The sequence below is a fragment of the Loxodonta africana genome, chromosome 16 (assembly GCF_030014295.1).
Source record: "Loxodonta africana isolate mLoxAfr1 chromosome 16, mLoxAfr1.hap2, whole genome shotgun sequence".
Taxonomy (NCBI): Eukaryota; Metazoa; Chordata; class Mammalia; order Proboscidea; family Elephantidae; genus Loxodonta; species Loxodonta africana.
In genome coordinates this window covers 36,639,845-36,662,991 of record NC_087357.1, presented here as the reverse complement: position 1 = coordinate 36,662,991, position 23,147 = coordinate 36,639,845, and the positions used below count along the sequence as shown (strand labels likewise).

The 23,147-nt window shown below is 39.1% G+C and overlaps 1 protein-coding gene across 2 annotated transcripts in view; it reads right to left on the bottom strand.

The window, feature by feature from the left end:
• The window catches only part of ARHGAP19 (Rho GTPase activating protein 19), a 59,472-nt gene that overhangs the window by 16,812 nt on the left and 19,513 nt on the right, over positions 1-23,147 (bottom strand). For both annotated transcript variants that reach the window (XM_023546861.2, XM_023546860.2), the window contains exons 2-7: positions 21,211-21,476; positions 19,587-19,667; positions 17,872-18,081; positions 12,215-12,441; positions 10,309-10,395; positions 4,435-4,500 (exon numbers count right to left, since the gene is read on the bottom strand). In XM_023546861.2, coding sequence (XP_023402629.2) covers positions 4,435-4,500; positions 10,309-10,395; positions 12,215-12,441; positions 17,872-18,081; positions 19,587-19,667; positions 21,211-21,476 — 937 coding nt within the window. The remainder of the gene's footprint in view (positions 1-4,434; positions 4,501-10,308; positions 10,396-12,214; positions 12,442-17,871; positions 18,082-19,586; positions 19,668-21,210; positions 21,477-23,147) is intronic.

Genomic DNA, 23,147 nt, shown 5'->3' with positions numbered 1-23,147 from the left:
ATGATATTGTTCAATAATTTCCACATTCGGTTGGATCACCTTTCTTGGCAATAGGTATAAATATGGATCTCTTCCAGTCAGTTGGCCAGGTAGCTGTCTTCCATATTTCTTGGCATAGACAAGTAAGCACTTACAGCACTGCATCCGTTTGTTGAAACATCTCAATTGGTATTCTGTCAATTCTCAGAGCCTTGTTTTTTGTCAATGCCTTCAGTGCAGCTTAGACTTCTTCCTTCAGTACTATCGGTTCTTGATTATATGTTACCTCCTGAAATGTCTGTACATTGACCAATTCTTTTTGGCACAGTGACTCTGTGTTTTCCTTCCATCTTCTTTTGATGCTTCCTCCACCATTTAATACTTTCCCAGTAGAATCCTTCAGTATTGCTGCTCAAGGCCTGAATTTTTTCTTCAGTTCTTTCAGCTTGAGAAATGCTGAGCATATTCTTCCCTTTTGGTTTTCTATCTCCAGGTCTTTGTACATGTCATCATAATACTTTGTCTTCTTGAGCCTCCCTTTGAAATCTTCTGTTCAACTCTTTTACTTCATCATTTTTTTCCTTTTGCTTTAGCTACTCGATGTTCAAGAGCACATTTCAGAGTCTCTTCCAACATCCGTTTAGGTCTTTTCTTTCTTTCCTGTCTTTTTAATGACCTCCTGCTTTCTTAATGTATGATGTCCTTGATGTCATTCTACAACTCATCTGGTCTTTGGTCATTAGTTTTCAACACATCAAATCCATTCTTGAGATGGTCTCTAAATTCAGGTGGGATATACTCAAGATCGTACTTTGGCTCTCATGGACTTGTTCTAACTTTCTTCAGTTTCGACCTGAACTTGCAAATAAGTAATTGATGTTCTGATCTGCAGTCGGCCCCTGGCCTTGTTCTGACTGATGATGATATTGAGCTTTTCCATCATCTCTTTCCACAAATAGTCAATTTGATTCCTATGTACTCCATCTGGCGAGATCCATGTGAATAGCCACTGCTTATGTTGTTGAAAACTGGTATCTGCAATGAAGAAGTTGTTGGTCTCACAAAACTGTATCATGCGACCTCAGGCACTGTTACTATCACTGAGGCCATATTTTCCAACTTACAATCCTTCTTCTTTGTTTCCAACTTTTGCATTCCAATCACCAGTAATTATCAATGCACCCAGACTGCATGTTCAATCAATTTCAGACTGCAGAAGCTGGTAAAAATCTTCAATTTCTTCAACTTTGGCCTTAGTAGTTGGTGTGTAAATAGTCATATTAACTGGTCTTCCTTATAGGCGTATGGATATTATCCTATCACTGACAGCATTGTACTTCAGGATAGATCTTGATATATTCTTTTTGATGATGAATGCAATGCCATTCCTCTTCAAGTTTTCATTCCCGACATAGCAGACCATATGATTGTCCACATCAAAGTACCAATACCAGTCCATTTCAGCTCCCTAATGCCTAGGATATGTATACGTTCCATTTCATTTTTGAAAATTTCCAATTTTCCTAGATTCATACTTCATACATTCCACGTTCCAATTATTAATGGATGTTTACAGCTGTTTCTTCTCATTTTGAGTTGTGCCACATCAGCAATGAGGTCCTGAAAGCTTGACTGTATCCATGTCATTAAGGTTGATTCTACTTTGAGGAGGCAGCTCTTCCCCAGTCATATTTTGTGTGTCTTCCAACCAGAGGGGCTCATCTTTTGGCACTATATCAGACAATATTCCACTGCTATTCATAAGGTTTTCACTCGCTAATTCTTTTCAGAAGTAGACTGTTGGATCCTTCTTCCTAGTCTTAGTCTGGAAGCTCAGCTGAAACCTATCCACCATGAGTGACCCTGCTGATATGTGAATACCACTGGCATAGCTTCCAACATCACAGCAACACATAAGCCCGACAGTACGACAAACTGACAGACATGTGGGGGATTTGAGAACCTGATTTTAGAACCTATTATACTGCTATGGTAGTCAAAACAGCCTGGTACTGGTACAACAACAGATACATAGGCCAATGGAACAGAATTGAGAATCCAGACATAAATTCATTCACCTATGAGCAGCTGATATTTGACAAAGGCCCAAAGTCCATTAAATGGGGAAAAGACATTCTCTTTAACAAATGCTGCCGGCATAACTGGATATCCACCTGCAAAATATAAAACAAGACCCCGACCTCACACCATGCACAAAAACGAACTCAAAACGGATCAAAGACCTAAACATAAAATCTAAAACTATAAAGATCATGGAAGAAAAAATAGCGACAACAGTAGAAGCCCTGTTACATGGCATAAACAGAATATAAAACATAACTAACACCAGAAAAGAAACTAGATAACTGGAACCTCCTAAAAATCAAACACTTATGCTTATCAAAAGATTGCACCAAAAAAGTACAAAGGCAACCTATAGACTGGGAAAAAAATTTTGGCTACAACATATCCAATAAGGGTCTAATCTCCAAAATCTATAAGATACTGCAAAACTTCAACAACAAAAAGACAAATAACCCAATTAAGAAATGAGCAAAGGATATGAACGGGCACTTGACCAAAGAAGACATTCAGGCGGCTAACAGGTACGTGACGAAATGATCACTATCATTAGCCATTAGAGAAATGCAAATCAAAACTACAATGAGAGTCCATCTCACCCCAACAAGGCAAACATTAATCCAAAAAACACAAAATAATAAATGTTGGAGAGGTTGTGGGGAGACTGGAACACTTATACACTGCTGCCGGGAACGTAAAACGGTACGATCACTTTGGAATTTGATTTGGTGCTTACTTAAAAAGCTAGAAGTAGAGCTACCACATGATCCAGCAATCCCACTCCTTGGAATATATCCTAGAGAAATAAGAGCCATCACACAAATAGATACATGCACACCCATGTTCAATGCAGCACTGTTCACAATAGCAAAAAGACTGAAACAACCTCGGTGCCCATCAACAGACAAATGGATAAACAAATTATGGTATATTCACACAATGGAATACTATGCAGCAATAAAGAACAATGATGAATCCGTGTAACATCTCACAACATGGATGAATCTGGAAGGCATTATACTGAGTGAAATTAGTCGCAAAAGGACAAATGTTATATGAGACTACTATTATAAGAACTCAAGAAAAAGTTTAAAAACAGAAGAAAACATTCTTTGATGGCTAAGAGGGTGGGAAGGAAGGGAGAGGAGAATTCACTAACTAGATAGTAGAAAAGTATTATCTTAGGTGAAGGGGAGGGCTACACACAATACAGGGGAGATCAGCACAACTGCATTAAACCAAAAGCAAAGAAGCTTCCTGAATACAACCGAACACTTTGAAGGCCAGAGTAGCAGGGACGGGGGTTTTGGAACCATGAGTTCAGGGGACAACTAGATCAATCGCCATTAGAAAATTTATTAAGAAAATGTTGTGCATCCCATTTTGTTAAGTGGTGACTGGGGTCTTAAAAACTAGCAAGCGGCCATCTAAGACGTATCAACTGGTCCCAGCCCATCTAGAGTAAAGGAAAATGAAGAATACCAAAGACACAAGGAAAATATTAACCCAAGAGACAAAAAGGGCCACATAAACCAGAGACTACATCAGCCTGAGACTAGAAAAACTGGATGATGCCTGGCTATGACCAATGACGGCCCTGACAAGGAACACAACAGAGTCCCGGATGGAGCAGGCTAAAAGCGTGGTGCAGAATTCAGATTCACGTAAAAACACCAGACTTAATAGTCTGACTCAGACTAAAGGAACCTCAGAGGACATGGCCTCTGAACTCTCTGTTAAACCAGAACTAAAACCATTCCTGAAACCAAGTCTTCAGACACAGATTAGATTGCACTATAAGACATAAAATAATACTCATGACGAGTGTGCTTCTTAGTTCAAGAAGATACAGGAGATTAAATGGGCAGCTCCCGTCCAGAGGTGGGATGAGAAGGCAGAAAGGGATAGGAGCTAGGTGAATGAACACTGGAAACCTGGGGTGGGGAGGGGGAGCGTGCTATTACATTATAGGGATAGCAACTAGGGTCACATAACAATATATGTATACATTTTTGTATGAGAAACTAACTTGAGCTGTAAACTTTCACCTAAAGCACAATAAAAATAAACAAAGAATACATAAAGCCTTTATGGAAAACCCTGAAATCTACAGTCTATGCCATCACTCACACACAGAAGATCCCACTCACCAGTGGAACACCTCTGAAAGCAGACAACAATACTGTGCAAAGAGGCATTTTGATTTCAACATATAACTTTCTTCTTCTCACTCTCCTTCCTTATCTCAAATGACTAGATAATTTTGAGCTATAACTACATGGATTTACTTTAATTTCATACTTGGTTTTAAAACTTTACTAATTTTAATGAACTGTTTCATTGTTTGGGCTGAGAGCAATTTCCTTTTCTTACCTTTGATGCTTGAGTTCTGGAGCCCAAATAGTGCAACCTGGCACATTCCCGAATGTAAGCAGGAGCCTGGACAAGACATAAAAGAAAACCAAGACCCAAAAGTTAGTAGTACCTAAAATTCCAGACTGCAAGAACAGTGGTTCTCAAATGATTTTACTGGTAAATTACTTTGGAAAAACAAAAGATCCTCAAAATGCCTTATTCCATAGCTTCCTCATTCTTACCACCAAAAAGATCTTAGCAAATCACAGAAAAAAGAACAAAAAAACTATTTGTGAAAAGACACCTCTGCTCCCTGGAAACCCTAAGGGGCAGCTCTACTCTGTCCTATAGGGTTGATACGAGTCGGAATCAACTCCACAGCAACAGGTTTGGTTTGGATACTCAAACAAGCCAGGAACAAAAATAGAGATATTTGTGGTAATGTTTATATGTGACAAAACCACCCCAAGGACTCTTATAATCAGTTAACCAGCTGCCGTCAAACTGATTCTGACTCATGGCAACCCCATGAGTGTCAGAATAGAACTGTGCTACACAGAGTTTTCAATAGCTGATTGATTTTTCAGAAGTAGATTGCCAGGCCTTTCTTCAAAAGTGCCTCTGGGTGGACTCAAACCTCCACCCTTTCGGTTAGCAGCCAAGCATGTTAACCATTTATTTATTTATTTTATCGTGCATTAGGTGAAAGCACACAGAGCAAATTCGTTTCCTATTCAACAGTTTGTGCATAAAGTGTTCCATTACATTGGTTTCATTCCACTCTCCCCACTAGATTCCCCATTTCCTTTCGTCCTGATTTTCTATCCCTTCCTGCCTTCTCGTTTTTGCTTTTGGGCAAATGTGGCCCTTTTAATCTCGCATAATCAATTGTTCTAAGGAGAACATTCCTCTGGGCGTTACTGCATGTTAACCATTTACATCACCCAAGGACTCCTTCACAAATAAAAAAAACTCACCGTTGAGTCCATTCCGACTCACAGCAACCCTACAGGATGCAGGAGAGCTGCCCCATAGAGTTTCTTAAGGAGCACCTGGTGGATTCAAACTGCCAACCTCTTGGTTAGCACCCATAGCACTTAACCACTACACCACCAGGGTTTCCTTTCACAAATATAAACCTACTGTCATCGAGTCGATTCTGACTCTTAGTGACCCTATAGGACAGAGTAGAACTGCCCCATAGAGTTTCCAAGGAGCATCTGATAGATCTGAACTGCTGACCTTTTGGTTAGCAGCCGTAGCATTTAACCACTACGCCACCAGGGTTTCCTTTCACAAATATAGGGTGAGTAAATCATAGCAAAGGGATATATTCAAGGGAAAAGGAACTGCAGGGAAATTTTAAGCTTCAGTCAATAGGTTTATGTAGGTTTACTCTTAGTGGTGACAGTTGTATCATTTTGAAACTAATTTACGTATATTGTAGGATAAAGCAAATAATATATATAAATGCTATTAAAATCTGTAATCTTCAGTATAAGAAAAAAAAAAAAGAGATACAAATATAAAGTAAAAGAAGTCAAGAAAAAGCCCCGTAATGTTAAATCCAAATTGGAAATATTAACATGAACTAATGGGTTTTTTTTTTTTTTAATCTACTTCCTTGCCCTGAAAGAGCCTAGGAGAAATAACACCTCAGTAGGAATGAGTACACCTAATGTCACTCAAAGAAACCAGGGCTCCTTGGAGGAAAATAACTGATTCCAGTTCTAGGGTTAAGCAAGTACAAAGTGAGCTGGGGACGTCTTATGCCAGAAAGAAAAGAAGCACTCTATGACTAATGAAGTCTTGTCAAAAAGATACACTAGCCAGCTTGCAGGGGCTATCACTGGCCAAATTTGGGACAATTTGAATACCAAAATTAATATGTGAAATTGACTAGCCTTTTGAATAAATAAAAATCCATGAGTCTACAGTGCCACTCATAAAAAAGAGACAGAAGAGGAAAGCTATTCTCAATGTCACCTAATAAAGATTAAATGACAGAATTTTTTAAAAAATCATTATTTTGCAATGCCCAACGTCATGATTGATTCCTAACAGGATTTCCATGGATGCTAAAGCCATTACATTAGGTAATTGCCCTCCAGGCTATTTATTAATTGTGAAGAGAAAAAGGTACCTTTATAATGGAGAAATCTGGCAGTTGGCAAAACGAGCATCCCTGAGAACAGGGACAATCTGACGTTCTCTGTGCCGACACAGTGTGCTACACTGTGACGCACACAAACATCACCTGTGAATTACCTTTGCCCAAAATGCTTGACCTGAATTGAGCCTCCAGACTTAACTTCTCCTTTACAGAAACTACACGAGAGGGGACAGAGGAACAAGATAAATGACCTTGAGAAAACGGTAAGACTAATTCAGAACGTGGGACACCCTACAACACATTTGGCCTGAAAGTTTCAAAAAATCAGCGGCACAGGAAAAAGCATGATTGTTCCAGACGCAAAACTGTTCCAGACCAAGCATCCAAAGTAGCACGTAAACCTTGATTAGCTTATACGAAGAAGAAGCGCTATAAAAGGCCTTCTTGGGACAGTTCAGGAAATCTAGAGAGCACTGCGTGGTAGATTATATTAAATTCTTGTTGATTTTGTTATTTGTGATCATGGTACTGTGACTATTAGAAGAATATCCTTATTCATAGGAGATGAATGCTTAAATATTTAGGGGTGAAGTATCGTGATATCTACAACTTACTTTCAATGGTTCAGCAAAAAAAAAGTATGAATGTATATAAAGAGATAAAGTAAACATGGCAAAATGATAACATTTGTTGAATCTGAGAGTGAATTATATCAGTGTTCACTATTGTGCTCTTTCAATTTTTATCTAATTTGAAAATTTTCACAATAAGTTTTAAAAAGTATCCTGTGATAAAGATATTACAATAGCTATAGTTTAACTTTTAACTTAGAAAACTATACAGCAGAGCTCAGTACCAAAAGAAATTTTCTCCAGACAAGAATATGACAGAACTCATGCCACCTCTTCTATAAACTACATTAAACACATACAAGCCACTGGCCAAAAACACACCATGAACTGAAAGGATATCCACAAAGAGAGCCAGAGACAAATGGGTTTAAATGAAAATCTGAGGGTCTTGCGTATTTTACAATTCAAAGGGAAAACAACAAAAGGATTTTCCAAATTGTATGGGAATTGGCCTTAACTATTTTTTATATAAATCCCAAGGAAAGGATATGCTGACTCATGCTGGGGAAGAGATAAAAACAGAGTGAGTTAGATGGGTTAGTGAGTTAGCTGATAATAGTAGAGGACTATAAAGAATTAAGGGGAATTTTAGGAAAAACGGTAGTGCAGGGGGAAAAAAAAAAACAGATAAGCCAACACAGAATCTGAGAATTCAGGTAAAAAGTCTACCCAAAGAAGCCCTGAGAACAAGAAGAAGAAGGTTCCAAAAAAGCACAGGAAGGACAAATCTAGGGTAAAACAGGAACCTGAAATAAGTGATACAGCACTTAGAACGATCGACTACTTCTGATCAGGGAAGAGCTCAGAGAAGAATTAAATCCGCTAAAGTGGTGAAACAGGTGGCCACAAGGACAATGGTTAGGGCCCAAATCCAAAGAGATGAGACTGGAGGCCAAAAAAAGTCTCCAGAAAAAAGTTTCTCTCTCCCTTAGGGATCAACGGAGGCTCAGAGTATTCAATGTAGCCTGAAAACAAAGAAACGGTAGAAGCAAGAATCAAAATCCCAAGGTGAGGTGCTAAAAGATGAAATCTATAGAAGAGACAGAAAAAGTAAAAATAGAGAATGTTTGATACAGTCTAATAACTAGAACTTGTACCAAGCTGAAATACATATAGGAGATTACACTTGTGTTTTATCTCCAAGGTCTGTATGAGCTGTACTCTCAAGGAGAGAATACACAAATGAAGCACAACACCACTGAATACTTGAATTGTGTATACTGAGCAACGGGCAAGGGAGAAAGGCCTCCACTCGTAGATCAGAAGGTGGAAAGCTTAGAAATTGTGATGTGAAACCGTAAAACGGAATACTGCTGATTGATTGATCTCTGAGATCCCACCTCTCTTTTAACTTGTGGTTGGTGGCTATGAAAAGTTAACCCTAAATCAATGGTAATAACAGCACTCAAGTGAAGGAACTGCCTATTAGGAATTGCCCCTAAGAATCCCTCATTTTGATTCACAACTACTGCCAGGTACTGCTTTACTTTCCATACCCACAGCTCTTCTCTACTTATAAATCCACGCTTTGGAACTAGTTCTTCCCTTAAACAGGAAATATACAAGAACTCTGGTCTGCAAGCTCTTTGCTTATCATTAAAAACCATCCTTTCTTCTGGTGACCAATTCACTTACTAGATTCTGACCTCTTATTGACCAGAATCTTTGGCCTGGGCAACTTGGCTCTTAATGCATCTCTGACCCTTTGTTTTCCAACCTATTAAGCCAAAGATTCTGATCTTTCATTTCTAAACTCTGGACTCTAGATCGCTTTCTAGGTCCTAAGGTAACTCCCATGTTCACATCCTGTATAATCCCCTCCAGCTTGAGGCTTGAGTGTGAATGGGACTTGTGACTAACCAACAGAATATTGGTGACTGAATGTCACTCTTGTGATTAGGTTATATTACATATCAAGGTGATGCAATGTCACAACTCAGATTAGGTTATGATACATACATATATACATAGTTCTGTTTTGCCAGCACATACTAGAAAGACTCTCCTGCTGGGCTTGAAGAATCAAGCCTCTATGATGCAACAGGAAAAAAATAAAGTGCGGGAAGAAATGTTAAGCAAAAAAGAATCAAGGCTGGATGGTGTGAAAATTTTCCGCCTCTACAGATGGCAAAAGATGATAAAATTAAGAGATTCACTGTCAGGAAAACATGCTCTAAAGAAAAGGCCAAGGATGTGGCTGTACAACTTCTGCTAAAACCTTAGAAAGACCAAAAGGTCAGAGTATTCAGTCACACAAAGGACCCTTTGAAGAAGCTGAGAGTGTGCCTCACAGCCATCCCCACCACCCCATTTGTCAGTTTGCCATACCATGGTGGCATGGATGTCATTATGATGCTAAAGGCTGTGTCACTGGTATTTCAAATATCAGCAGGGTCACCCATGGTGGACAGGTTTCAGCGGAGCTTCTAGAGTAAGACAGAACTATTTTAAAAAATTAGCCAATGAAAACCTCAAAGAACACAACATAATACTGTTCAATATAGTGCTGAAAGATGAGCCCCCTAGGTTGGAAGGCAGTCGAAATACACAGCGGCCTCAACAATGGACTCGAGCAAATTTCATTCTGTTGTACGCAGGGTCACCATGAGTCGGAGCCAACTTGATGGCAACCGGCATCACAGCCATCTCAGCAAGAGGCCGAGGCAGAAAAGGGTTTATTTTCAAAAGATCTATATATGTGGCTTTTATCTAATGGAGTGAATCCTACTGAAATCCACAGAAGACCCAGAGAGTTCTTGAGGAAATTATTTCACCAAAAACACTGCCAGTTTGGACTGAAAGGGACAAGAATACAAAATGAAGAGACCATCAGATCCTCAAAATTCTTCTGGTAGGAAGCAGGCTGATAAAACTACTCAGCTGCCAAAAGGTGCTGCCTTTCAAGAAAAAGGAAGGATGACTCAGAGTGTAGAGCCAATTTACAGAGGGCAGAGCCCTACTCAGTCTCAAGGTTCCTTCCTATTCTTCCCCACCTTGGTTGTTCTTCCTGGGTTTTGGCACTGCCCAACCTATTTAAAGTCCCAGTCAGCCCCTTTGTTATCTAGTTATCTTCACAGCCCTGCTTAGGACCTCGCCTTGCTCCATCTTCCTTGTTCTGTTACTACCCAAATCCCACACCTTACTTACCTTAAAAAGTTTCTGCGAGTGTTTAATCATAAAAGCCATCCCATTGTTTAACTTTGTGATGTTCTCTTGAAGGTCATTTGCAGTGACCTATTCAGAGGAGGAGAAATGGAAAAAAAAGGGAGGCAGCATTAAGAGCTGGGCAGTAGAAGGCAGATATTTCATTTACTTAACAATAGGCTTATTCTTTCAAAATGTGTAATAGTTTATATCCCTAACAAAGGTGCCTTTAATAGAACTTTTAATTCTGGAAAGGCTTTTCAGTTTAACAGGTTTCCACAGGATATGACATAATCTAGGAAGAGCATGTATCCCTGGAGTGACCAGGAAATCCTTAAGAACCAATCTTCATTTACTAATTCTGCTTGAAAATTGGACATGCAAGCAAAGCTACTAAATAAGATCTAGTTTCGGATTCGAAACAGGCAGGAAGAACAGAATCTGTTCGAGCCAACAAGACATTATCTCCTCAGATAACTCACTTTTCTCCAAAGATCTCCAAAGACGAAAGAGAATTACTGGTACCAACTGATACCAAAGGTAACATCTTTTTCTAAAAACCCTGGTCAAATTTTCACTGATTCCCTTCTTTCTCCTGCCTCCTTTTGAAGCACTACAGTAACTCTGGAAACCCTGGTGGCAGTGATTAAGAGTTCAGCTGCAAACCAAAAGGTTGGCAGTTCAAATCCACCAGGCGCTCCTTGGAAACCCTGTGGAGCAGTTCTACTCTGTCCTAGAGGGTCAGTATGAGTCTGAATCCACTTGACAGCAACGGGTTACAGTATCTCTACTATCCCAAAGCTCTCTTCCTCAGCATTATCTTTGTTATCTATCTGCTTTTACCAAAGCCCCTTAAATGCTTCTTTTTGTAGCCACAGTTTACTCACTCCTTTTCCATGTCTTGGTTAGCTGGTTCTAAAATACCTTCATTAGGAGGCTTGATCTCCTTAATATGGACAAGTGTCAATGTGTCCTCTCTTCCCCCACCTGCCTTTCTTTGGCCAGAGGCTCTCACCCCTGGCCTAGAACTTTATATTCTTTTTTCCCTAGCTACTTGTTAGGTAAATTGTTCCACACAGCCTCTCTCTCCTTTATCTTCCTTTTCTCGTTTCTTACGATCTCAAAAATCTGTAGAAGTCACCATAACCTATTTCAATTATCTTCCCAACTTTGTGAAATAAGTAGTAAAGGTACTATTATGCCCAGTTTATAGAGGAGGAGCCTAAGCAGAAAGAGTAAAGGGCACAGGTCACATAACTGGCTTGTAGCTTCCAACCCAGGAACCCTGGCTCCCAGTTCTATCATACAGTAAAACCTGTATTATGAATGGGCAGGAATATGAAGTTACGTGCCTCCAGATCAAGAATTAGTTCAAGGGACTTTATTTCTTGTGTAAGTCCCTAAGTAGACCATGGTCTTAGTAATAAGAAACACATTCAACTTTATCCAAAAAGACTATATCTGTTGGAAATACAAAAGTTAGGACAAAGCAGGATTACTCTGAGTCATCTTATTATAAAGCTCTCTCTATTCTGAATTTACACTTGCCACACGATTTTCAGAAATTAATTTGATTTTCTAGGAAGGCTTTCCAATTAAGAAGGAATGCACATTAACCAGCCAAAATGAGTATTTTGTTTAGTTAGTAGCCATAGTTCTTCACTAAGAGTTTCCACTAATAAGTTGCCATTCAGCTTATAGGACTAGCTTACAAGTGAAGTTAATAAGAATTGGCCCTCTCGGGTTTGATGACTCTTGAATGAACTAATAAATAAGTTCCTAACCTCATAAAGCTAAACACTAGACCTTGGACCCTTGATAACCTCACCAAGGTGTGGCCACAGGATGAGGCCCAGCCCAAGAAAGCCAAGTAGTCTTTACTCTTCCCTTAGTCTCTCTCAATACTCACATTTTTTGGCCACAGGACATGGGGTGCAAACATAAGAGCAAGGTTATAGGCAGACATCTTATTCTTGTCTTGTTTCTTTGCTGTCTGGTACAGGAGATCAAGCAATAACTTCAGCAAGTTACGATTAGGTGGAGGGAGAATGAGGAAGAGCAACTGAAGAGCCTCAATTTGCCGCTCCTTATCCGGTATATTGGTCTTATTGCCTTTATCATCAAACTGCATCAAATCTTGAGAACAAAAGCAGTTATTGCAAAGGAGGAAGAAAATAACTAGGGGAAAAGAAAAAAAATCAATGTGCCTACTATTATCCTCCCCTCAGCTCCCATCAGAAAAAGAAAAAACATAAAATTGAAGATTATAGCAAAACAACGTCAACACAATTCAAAAATTAAAAGACAAAAATAACTCAATTTATAAACGTACAAAGGTTTTAAACAGACATTTCTCCAAAGAAACTAAACAAATGGCCAATAAGCACATGAAAAGATGTCCAACATCATTAGTCAGTAGAGGAATGTAAATCCAAACCACAACGATACCACTTCGCAACCATTAAAAAAAAACAAACCCGCTGCAGTGGAGTCAATTCCAACTCACAGCAGCCCTACAGGACAGAGCAGAACTGCACCACAGGGTTTTCAAGGAGCGGCTGGTAGATTCGAACTGTCAACCTTTTGGTCAGCAGCAGAGCTCTTAACCACTGTGCCACCAGGGCTCTTCACAACCACTAGGATGGCTGTAACTTAAAAAAAAAAAAAACTGAAAATAACAAGTGGTGGAGAGAATGAAAATATGGAGAAAATTGAACCCTCCTACATGACTGGTGGGAACGTAAAATGGTGCAGCTTCTATGGAAAATAGCCTGGCAGTTCCTCAAAAATGTAAACATACAGTTCCCATATGATCCAGCAATTCTACTCCTAGGTATACATCCAAGAAAGACGAAAACATATCCACACAAAAACTTGCACTCAAACATTCACAGCGGCATTACTCACAAGAGCCAAAAAGTGGGAACAACTCAAACGTTCATCTACTGATAAATGGATAAACAAAATGTGGTATATTTACACAATGCAATGTTATTCCACCATAAAAAGGGATGAAGTACTGATACATACTACAATGTGGATGAACCTTGAAATCATGCTAAGTTAAAGAAGTCAGACACAAAAGACCATATATTGTACGATACCATTTATGTTAAATATCTAAATCAGGCAAATCCATAGAGCCAGAAAGTAGATTAATGGTTGCCAGGGGGTTGGGGTAGGAAGAAATGAGGAGGGACTGCTAATGTGTAAGAGATTTCTTTTTGAGGTGATGAATGTTCTGGAATTAGATAGTGATGATCGTTGCACAATCCTGTGAATACAGTCGGCCCTTCATATCCTCAGTTCCGCACCTGTGGATTCAACCAAGCACGGATGGAAATTATTTGGGCGGTGGGGGGGAATGTTCTAAAAAGCAAAACTTCAATTTGCTGTGGGTCTGGCACTACACAGAATCCAGGAGATGTAGCCAACCCCTGCTGTAGCCTCCCGCCATTTCAGAGATCCTCAGTACATCTCCAGCACTTGTCTGGGTACTGTTCGCCTCAATTCTGTTTGTTTGCTACTTGTGTTGTGTGCACCCTTTGTTTCTGTGAGAAAATGGCTCCTAAAAAGCAATTACATGGTCAAAGCAACCCCTCAAAGGAGAAAATAAAAATCTGAGATCTTTTGAAAAGTGGCATGTTGCTTGACAAAGTGGGCCATAAGGGTAAGGTCGGTAAGAATAAATCCAGCACTCACAATAAAGTAGAAAAAAGCTGAAATTCATGGCAAAAATGCTTGCAAAGACTGAGACAGCATCAAGTGTTAAGTGTAAGCATTAACAACTATTTACATGGCATTTACATTATATTAGGTATTACAGGTAACCTAAACCCACTGCCCTAGGTCTATTCTGACTCATATCGACCCTATAGGACAGGGTAGAACTGCCCCATAGTTTCCTAGGAGCATCTGGTGGATTCAAACTGCTGACCTTTTGGTTAGCAGCCATCATACATAACCACTACGCTACCAGGGGTTCCATAAGTAACCTAGAGATTTAAAATATACGGGAGGATGTGCGTAGGTTATATGGGAGGATGTGCGTAGGTTATATGCAAATACTACGCCATTTTATATAAGGCACTTGAGCATCCACAGAGTTTGGTATCCACAGGGTCCTGGAACCAATCCCCCATGGATACCAGGGGACAGCTGCATACTAAAAACCACAGAAACGTACACTTTAAAATCGTAAATTTTATGATATGTGAGTTATATTCTATACATAAAATGAAAAAAGTCAAAAAGCCATGCATTTCTAACACGTGGACTAGATTCCCTGAACTGGCTATGATTTACATATCCACATCTGACTTTACCACACGTTATTTAAGATAAGGGTGATGCTTTGCTTTAGAAACACAATACTAATGACCTTTTTTACCTTAATAATGCCACCCTCTACACTTTTCTCACCCGAATATTTTACTGCTGAAAGAAAAATGACAATGAATCATGCCCTGATAACAGGATGGTTCCAGGCAGCCCCTAAAGCCAGAATTACTGTTTCTCACCTAACAGGCTATACAGGTTATCAGTAAAAACAGTTTCTGGGTAATCCGAATTTCAAAGGACACTAATAAACATTTGTGTATAATTTTATATAAACCTGAAAATGATGACAGTGTGCTGTCTAAGCTGATTAACCTCAATAACAGTTCCAGGTTTAGGCAAGTCAGGTGATAGTTCTAGAAAATGTTCCCTGTTAATATGAAATTGAAAACAAAAATTCCTCCCAGATATCAGAATGGAAAATCAAATGCCACAACTGTGCCCCACCTCAATATGATCTCAAAGTACAGTGAATCACAAGGTGAGAGAAGGGAGGAGTTCAAATACTGCATGGAATGAGCTCGACATGAAAGTAAACAGAGCGAGAATTTGCCACGTCAGCATTTATAAAAACACTTTATCAGTATTGTCCAAACTTGTTCCAAACAAAGATCTAACAACTTAATTTTTCCCAAAAATAATAGTAAAATTATATCACATTCTAGCAACATTTACTCATTCATATCATCTGGATTGCTATTCCAAGTGCTAAAAAGTCTGATTTTACTAGATTTTAGCATTCAAAGCTAGTTGGTTTTTTTTGTTATTTTGTTTCAAGTCAATAAAAAGTTTTCAAAAGAAAAAAACTGTATATTTTTTTCCTAAAATGAAAAGGAAGAGGAAAGGAAATGCTCAAGAGCAGACAACTAAGTAAAAGCAGTATGGATTCTGACGCTGTGTGTACTTAGAGCCTAAAGCAGCACAACAGTTGTATAATTTAAGAGTGAATTCCCTGCCATATAGGCATAAAAGACAATGAGGTAACTATTTGAGCTGAAAAATGGAACAATCACCAAGATACATTAAGTAAAAAAAAGCAAACCACAAAGCCATGCATATAATAATGCCCTACCATTACATAAAAAAAAGGGGGAAAAGGAATACAGATAAGTACCTGTTTCTAAGTACATAAAATTCCATGGAAGAATGTATTAGAAACCAATAACATTGGTTGTCTCTGGGAAGGAGAACTTAGTGCTGGGAAACAGGGTTGGAAGGGAAACTTTTCACTGTATATTCTTTTGAACCTTTTGATTTTGAGCCCTGTGTTCAGAAAACAAATAAAAATTATTTTTAAAAAACAAATTCTCAGTTTGCAAACAGAAAGTGATAATGGTTGCACAAGACGATGAACGTAATTAATGGAATTGAATTGTACATGTAAAAAACGTTGAAACAGTTAAAAAAGAAAAAAAAAATCTAATTTCCAAAAGTAGAGATGAACGAACTCAACTGACACATGGTAATACTTGGCAATAGTCCCAAACCAAGGCTAACATGACAAACTTGTAACCGTCTCATGTATGTGTATCAATCCAATGAACAGCACACATTTATTGAGCAACTACAATACTCAAAGCATTATTTTAGGCTCCATCAGGAATACAAAAATAAATAAAACAGAGACCTTAACTTCAAAGAAGCTTATTTAACCTAAGTGCCCATCAACAGATGAATGGATAAACGAATAATGGTACATACACACAATGGAATACTACGATAAAGAACAATGATGACTGGCGAAACATCTCATGACATGGATGAATCTAGAGGGCATTAAAACCAAAAAAACCAAACCTGTTGCCGTCAAGTCGATTCCGACTCATAGCAACCCCATAGGACAGAGTAGAACTGTCCCATAGAATTTCCGAGGAGCGCCTGGTGGATTCGAACTGCCGACCTTTTGGTTAGCAGCCATAGCACTTAACCACTACACCACCAGGGATTCCCTGGAGGGCATTAGGCTGAGTGAAATAAGTCAATCACAAAAGGACAAATATTGTATGAGACCATTATTATAAAAACCCAAGAAACCGTTTACACACAGAAAAAAAAAAACAATCTTTGATGGTTACAAGGGAGGGGAAAACACAGGATAGCAGACAAGTGTTAACTTTGGTGAAGGGAGACAAAAACAATACAGGGGAAGTTAGCACAACTCGACAAAGGCAAAGTCATAGACGTTTCCTAGACACATCCAAACACCTTGAGGGACTGAGTAACTGGGCTGAGGGCTGGGGGCCATGGTCTCGAGGGACATCTAGGTCAAATGACATACCATAGTTCATAAAGAAAATGTTTTACGTGCTACTTTGGTGAGTGGCGTCTGGGTTCTTAAAAGCTTGCGAGTGGCCATCTATGATACATCTATTGGTCCCATCCCATCCGGAGCAAAGGAAAATGAAGAAAACCAAAGACACAAGGAAAATATTAATCCAGTGGACTAATGGCCCACATGAACCACAGCCTCCACCAGTCTGAGACCAGAAAAACTAGATGGCGCCTGGCTATCACCACCAACCACTCTGACAGAGATCACAGTAGAGGGTCCCAGACAGAGCATGAGAAAAAAAGTACAACAAAATTCAAATTCACAAAAATAAAGACCAGATTTACTGGTCTGACAGAGACTAGAGGAGCCCCTGAGACTGTGGCCCCGGGACACCCTGCTAACTCAGAACTGAAGCCACTCCCAAAGTCCACCTTTCAGCCAAAGATTAAAAAAAAAAAAAAAAAGATTAGACAGACCTAAAAAACAGTAACACACATATGAGAATGTGGTTCTTAGTTCAATCAAGTATATGAGACCAAATGGGCAACACCTGCCCAAAACCAAAGACGAGTAGGCAGGAAGCGACAGGAAAACTGGACAAATAGGAACCCAGGGTGGAAAGGGAAAGGAGAAGAACGCTGACACAGCGTGGAAATTGCAACCAATGTCACAAAACAATTTGTGTATAAATGTCTGAATGAGAAACCAATTTGCTCTGTAAACTTTCAGCACAATAAAATTTTTTTAAAAAGCTTATTAAGAAGGAAAAATATTTGACTAAGTCACACTTAATTGGCCAGTACTTACGCGTACCCAAAAAAAAAATCCAAAATAACATAAAGTTTTAATCAATATTAGTAGAAGTACTGCTGTGGGTTAAGCAACAGAAAATTCCAAAGGACTCTACTAAATTGAAAGAAATGTATTTATATACACTTCTCAATTTCTATACTCACCAGCAATTTTGAGGTGTGCATGGAAATGTTTATGTGTCAGCAGGGGCTCCGGTAACTCTCCTAGAAACATCTTCAACAAGGTGGCAACATCATTTGAGTGAAACTCCCCTGACTCCAAGTCAATATCAGCTCCATTATTGAGAGCATCCCTTAAAATCTGTTGCCGGACACTATTCCCTGGTACTCGAAATAAACCCTCTACTCGCAAGTCTGCTTATAGCACAGCAAAAAAAAAAAAAAAAAAAAGGCAAAAAGACAAATTATTATTATTAAAATAAGTAGTCTAAAAGACATTTTAAAAACCCTTTACAAAAACTTTGAGGGAGGTTTTTGCCCTTATTCCCAGAGTTGTTTAGAACCAACTAGCCCCCTGAGGAGACGTATCTGATCCTGAGCACCTGGAGATCTCCCAGACTAAAAGGTGATCCTCCCAGGATTCAATCAGCCTGTGACGTATATATGGAAACTGAATTTAACCTCATCAATGGTTGGAATGAGCTTGAAAAATAAGTTAAAAGAAAAGCCAAATTTCCCTAGACACCTTTCTCTTGGTAGTCCCTGGCTTTGTTTGGAGGGGCTGAGTTCATCTGTAGAGGTTTGTTGCACCTGTAAACTGTTTTCCTAAACCAAAATGAATCTAGAGCCTCTGCACTGCTCCAGGAATTAGAACCCTAACCTGTTAGATCACCTTTAGTCTAAGATTCGCAGAACTAAACTATTTCCAACTAAACTATTCTTTCCCCAAACCAGGCTCTAAGCCAGGCTAAGAGGGATTATAAAAAAAAAAGGTGGGAGGTACAGTTTTGGCCTGATCCGTAAGAAAAGAAAGAGCTCATGTTTTCAGCTTAGGTACCTATTCATCTTGGTAAAACTCTCTTATTCAGGGGTCCAAGTTCAAATGCCTGGAGAGCAGGGAGGTACTAGGAAATCAATGAACGGAAACCATAGCGAACTAGAGAGTCCGTACCTGTGCTCTAGGGTGGCAGTGGGGCCCAAGGCTGCTCGCAGATCTTTGTTATCCAAATAAGCTGAACACCTGGACTCTCCCCATTTTAAAACACTGATAACTAATTTTATGTCTAATTTAACCCTTTATAAACCAAACAAAACATGAATATAGATGACTCAAGCCCTTGGGCTGCCAGCTTTGCAACCTCTGCTCTAGTAGCATAATGTCCCACATAGATAAGCCATAAATAAGTGGTTGTGTTGAATTTATCCAGAAAATACTTTGTTATATTTTGGTACCACGTATTTCACATATACTCAGCTGTGCCAAGCACTTGGTACAATGACACAGACAGCATGACAACCAAATCATGAAGCTGGAATTAAATGAAAAATGCATATTAATTATAACATTCTGGAGATAAAAAGTATCTTTGGTGATACATCATGCTCCCTTGAGTAACTGTAATGATTCTTTAGGGATGACGTGTTTTTTCAAAAAACTATCTTTCTGAGTTAAGGAGAAAATGCGATTTCACAGACACTTTCTAATTTATGTACATCTTGGAGAGTATAAAGCAAATCACACATGAAGTGAACTTTAAAAGAAAATATATTTAGAAGCATGCCACCTGAAATTATTGCTGGTTAGTTTCTTTGTTGATGGGTGACTGGTACCTATTTTCCTACCTCAGGACGGTTCACTCTCAATAGAAAGCAGACCACCTGCATTAAACAAAGAACAACAAAACTTCAAGTAGTCTTACTTTTGTGTAGATATTCAATCAGTTGGTATATCTGGGCAATGCCTTCCTCTGTCAGTGGGGATCCAAACACCACTCCTTTTTCTGAAAAAACATATGATAGGACAGGGCTACATTTTGCACAAATAGTACAAATTCATCACACTGAAATCGACTCAGGCATCCTGTTCTACATTTCGGCAAATGTTTGCACAAGGTCAGTAAACAAAAACCTTAAAGCTGGAAGGGTACCAGAAAAAGCAATCAGAAGAACTTTCAACCAACTCTCTCCAAGTTTAACATTAGACTATAGGTTCCTTGAAGGCAAAGACCCTCTTCTTGTTTAAGTCACAACGCCTAGTATGTTGATATTTAATTTAAAACTAACAAAAATCAGAAATTAAGAGCTGTGAGCGTCAAAGCATCACAGGTTATTCACTAGAGTTGATACAGGGTCTGATCTGTTATAATACTTAAACTTTTTTTCCTACCTTAATGATTTCTTTATATTTCATAAAATAAAATAATATCAAAAGCAGTACTACACAACTATTGGTCTCTTCCCATCTGGAGCAAAGGAGAGTAAATGAAACCAAAGACTCAAGGAAGAAATCAGGCCACAGGACTAACGGCCCACACGAACCACAGGCTCTTTCAGCCTGAGATCAGAAGAACTAGATAGTTCCTGGCTACCACCACCAACTGCTCTGACCAGGGACACACAGGTGGTCCCAATTAGAACGTGAGAAAAATCAGAACAAAATTCAAATTCATAAAAAGACCAGGCTTACTAGACTGATAGAGACTAGAGGAACCTCTGAGACTATCACTCTAAGATACCCTTTCAGCCTGGAACTGAAGCCACTCACCTTTCAGCCAAATAATAGATTGGCCTATAAAATAAACAATACCACTGGTGAGGAATATGCTCCTTTAAACAATCAACTGTATGAGACCAAAGTGTCAACATTTACTCAAAAGCAAAGATGAGATGGCAAGGAGAGACAGGGAAACTGGACAGAAGGAAATGAGGCAGGTGTGGTGGAAAATAATAAGAGTGCCAACACACTGCAGGGACTGTAACCAATGTCACAGAACAATTTGTGTGTGAACTGTTGAATGGGGCTCTAATTTACTGTGTAAACGTTCACCTAAAACACAATAAAATATTTTTTAAAAAGCAATGCTACAATTTCTTTATTTCCCTGGGAAGGCTTTTTTTTGGGGGGGTGATCTGTAGGGATCTGCCTTACCGAATCATTCCATGGATTGAAAATATTTGAGAACTACTGCAATTCAAAGATGTTCAAGCTTTATTTACTGTGCTCTGCAGCTGTGTTAACTTTTTTTTAAATACTATTTCATTACACTATTAATAGAAACATGAAAATAAAGGTGCCTTTGATAACCACCAAATCATTTCATCTCTTGGGGGCTGAATATACTTGCTTTAGTTTAGTGATTTCTTTATTTAGACTGTTTTTATAATTTTGATTACTATTACTTAAGGTTTTGCTACTTATGAAAATGAGAAAATTGATCCAAAACACTTTATGACTAATAGTGACCCCTCAATTAAGAATGTGCAGATTTTTAAGAGTGAAGCCCAGGGAGTAGCTGAGACCCACTCACTTTCACAGTCTCCTACCTTTTCGTTTAAGAGACATTAGAGACCGGAAGAAGCCTGATGCTGGGCCAGCCCCACCCGGCAACTTTAGGTCCACTTCTCCCATCAGCTGAGCCAACTCAGTTCCAGGTAAATCAATCAGCCTTGTGATATTGCTGACCACCAACTCGGTGAACACCTCAGGTTTCTCATGTCGGAGCTTCTCCACAAAGAAGTCCGGGTTGAAGATAACGGGCTGACCTCGAAGGGAAGAGCCATTGCAGATAACAAAACTGCAGACGGCATCTCTGAAAAAAATGAAGCACGGGAAGAATCTTTAAGTGGATTATTTTTGTATGTGTTTCTCATGCCCTTTCAGCCGTACAATTACTCATGCTTTCTATGGTCTCCTGAAAAACCTAAATCTTAATCTGCTGACTGCAGAAAAGAAGCCAGTTTGGGTTTGTTGCTTTTTAGGTTCATAGCCACCTTGATAAAAGATACTTAGGAGTTTAGTTTGATGAAAAGACACCAAATAACCTCTATGATACGCCCTGAATTTGCCTCTTAACTGTAGGCACACACCCTAAGAAGATATAAATCACTAACAGGCTACCAGGTCCAATAGTGTATTCGAATTGGTAGTCACACAGATCACATTTCCTATAAAAACAGTCAAATCCTAAATGATTATTGTTAAATACCTGGTAAGACTTCAGACCCGCAGCTGTGGCCCGTAACACAGCAACGGGTAATCATTAAATTAAGGCCTTGCTCGGAATACAGCCAGCACTTCCCATGCCGTGCTCAAATGCTGACAGCACTCCCTGCCAGCCAGTCTCAAACACCACAGAAACCACTTTACAGTAAGCGTGAGACTATATAACGGCTCAAACTATAGCTAAGAAGTGTAATAGATATTTTGGAGATAGTCTACTCTACCCATAGGGTTCTTTGGTTCGTGGGTCCATACAAGGCAGATGTTTCCTTAAAATCAGCCCCCTTTAATTCAGCTAGCTGCCCTTGGATTCTGTGCCTCATAACCAAAAAGCCAGTACTTCTTCTTAAACCAAAAACCCACTGCCGTCAAGGTGATTTCGACTCACAGTGACCCTATAGGACAGAGCAGAACTGCCCCATAGGGTTTCCAAGGCTATAAATCTTTACAGAAAAACTGTCACATCTTTCTTCCGTGGAACGGCTGGTAGATTTGAACCACCAGCCTTTAGGTTAGCAGCCAAGCGCTTTAAGCACTACATCACCAGGGCTCCTCACTTCTTACAGGTATGTATGGTAGATATTGATTCACCTTGCTCAGGTCCAGAAATAGGTTTTATTTTAAAATCCTTCAATTCTGGACACCTATGACCCATCACCTAAGTTCAACCTTTGCTTAGAGTCCTCTCTAGGGCACTTGGAAAAATTCTGTATTTTGCTTCTACTTTAACTCTCCTATCACTAAGTGATACTTGAGCAGATATGTTCCACTGGCCCTTGATCTTAGCTGGTTTTCCACTCCTACGTTATGTTGGGCTATACTCCTGGCAAAGTTTCTTCGATTCTCAGAAATATTTTCTTCCCCATTCTTTGCTTCCCAATGCCTGACTACTATACCCCTTTTTACTTTTTATGTATTATTACATGTATTATTATTATTCCATCTCTTGTAACAGACACATCACTTGTTTTTATTCTTTATCGATTAACTCTAATGGCTTGTTCTAATTCTTATTATATAAGCAATCATTTATTATGTAACCAACGAATACAACAAAAGTCAGAAGGGACAAGTCATCACATCTCAGTCAGGCAAAGTTAAAGTTCCTCTAACTCATACAACATTTACACAATCACAACTTAAAAGTCTTCTGCTACATCCTAGATACCAAAGCACTATTCCAGGAAAAATGACACCTCTAAATATAAATAGGAGCCCTGGTGGGACAGTGTTTAAAGCGCTCAACTGCTAACAGAAAGGT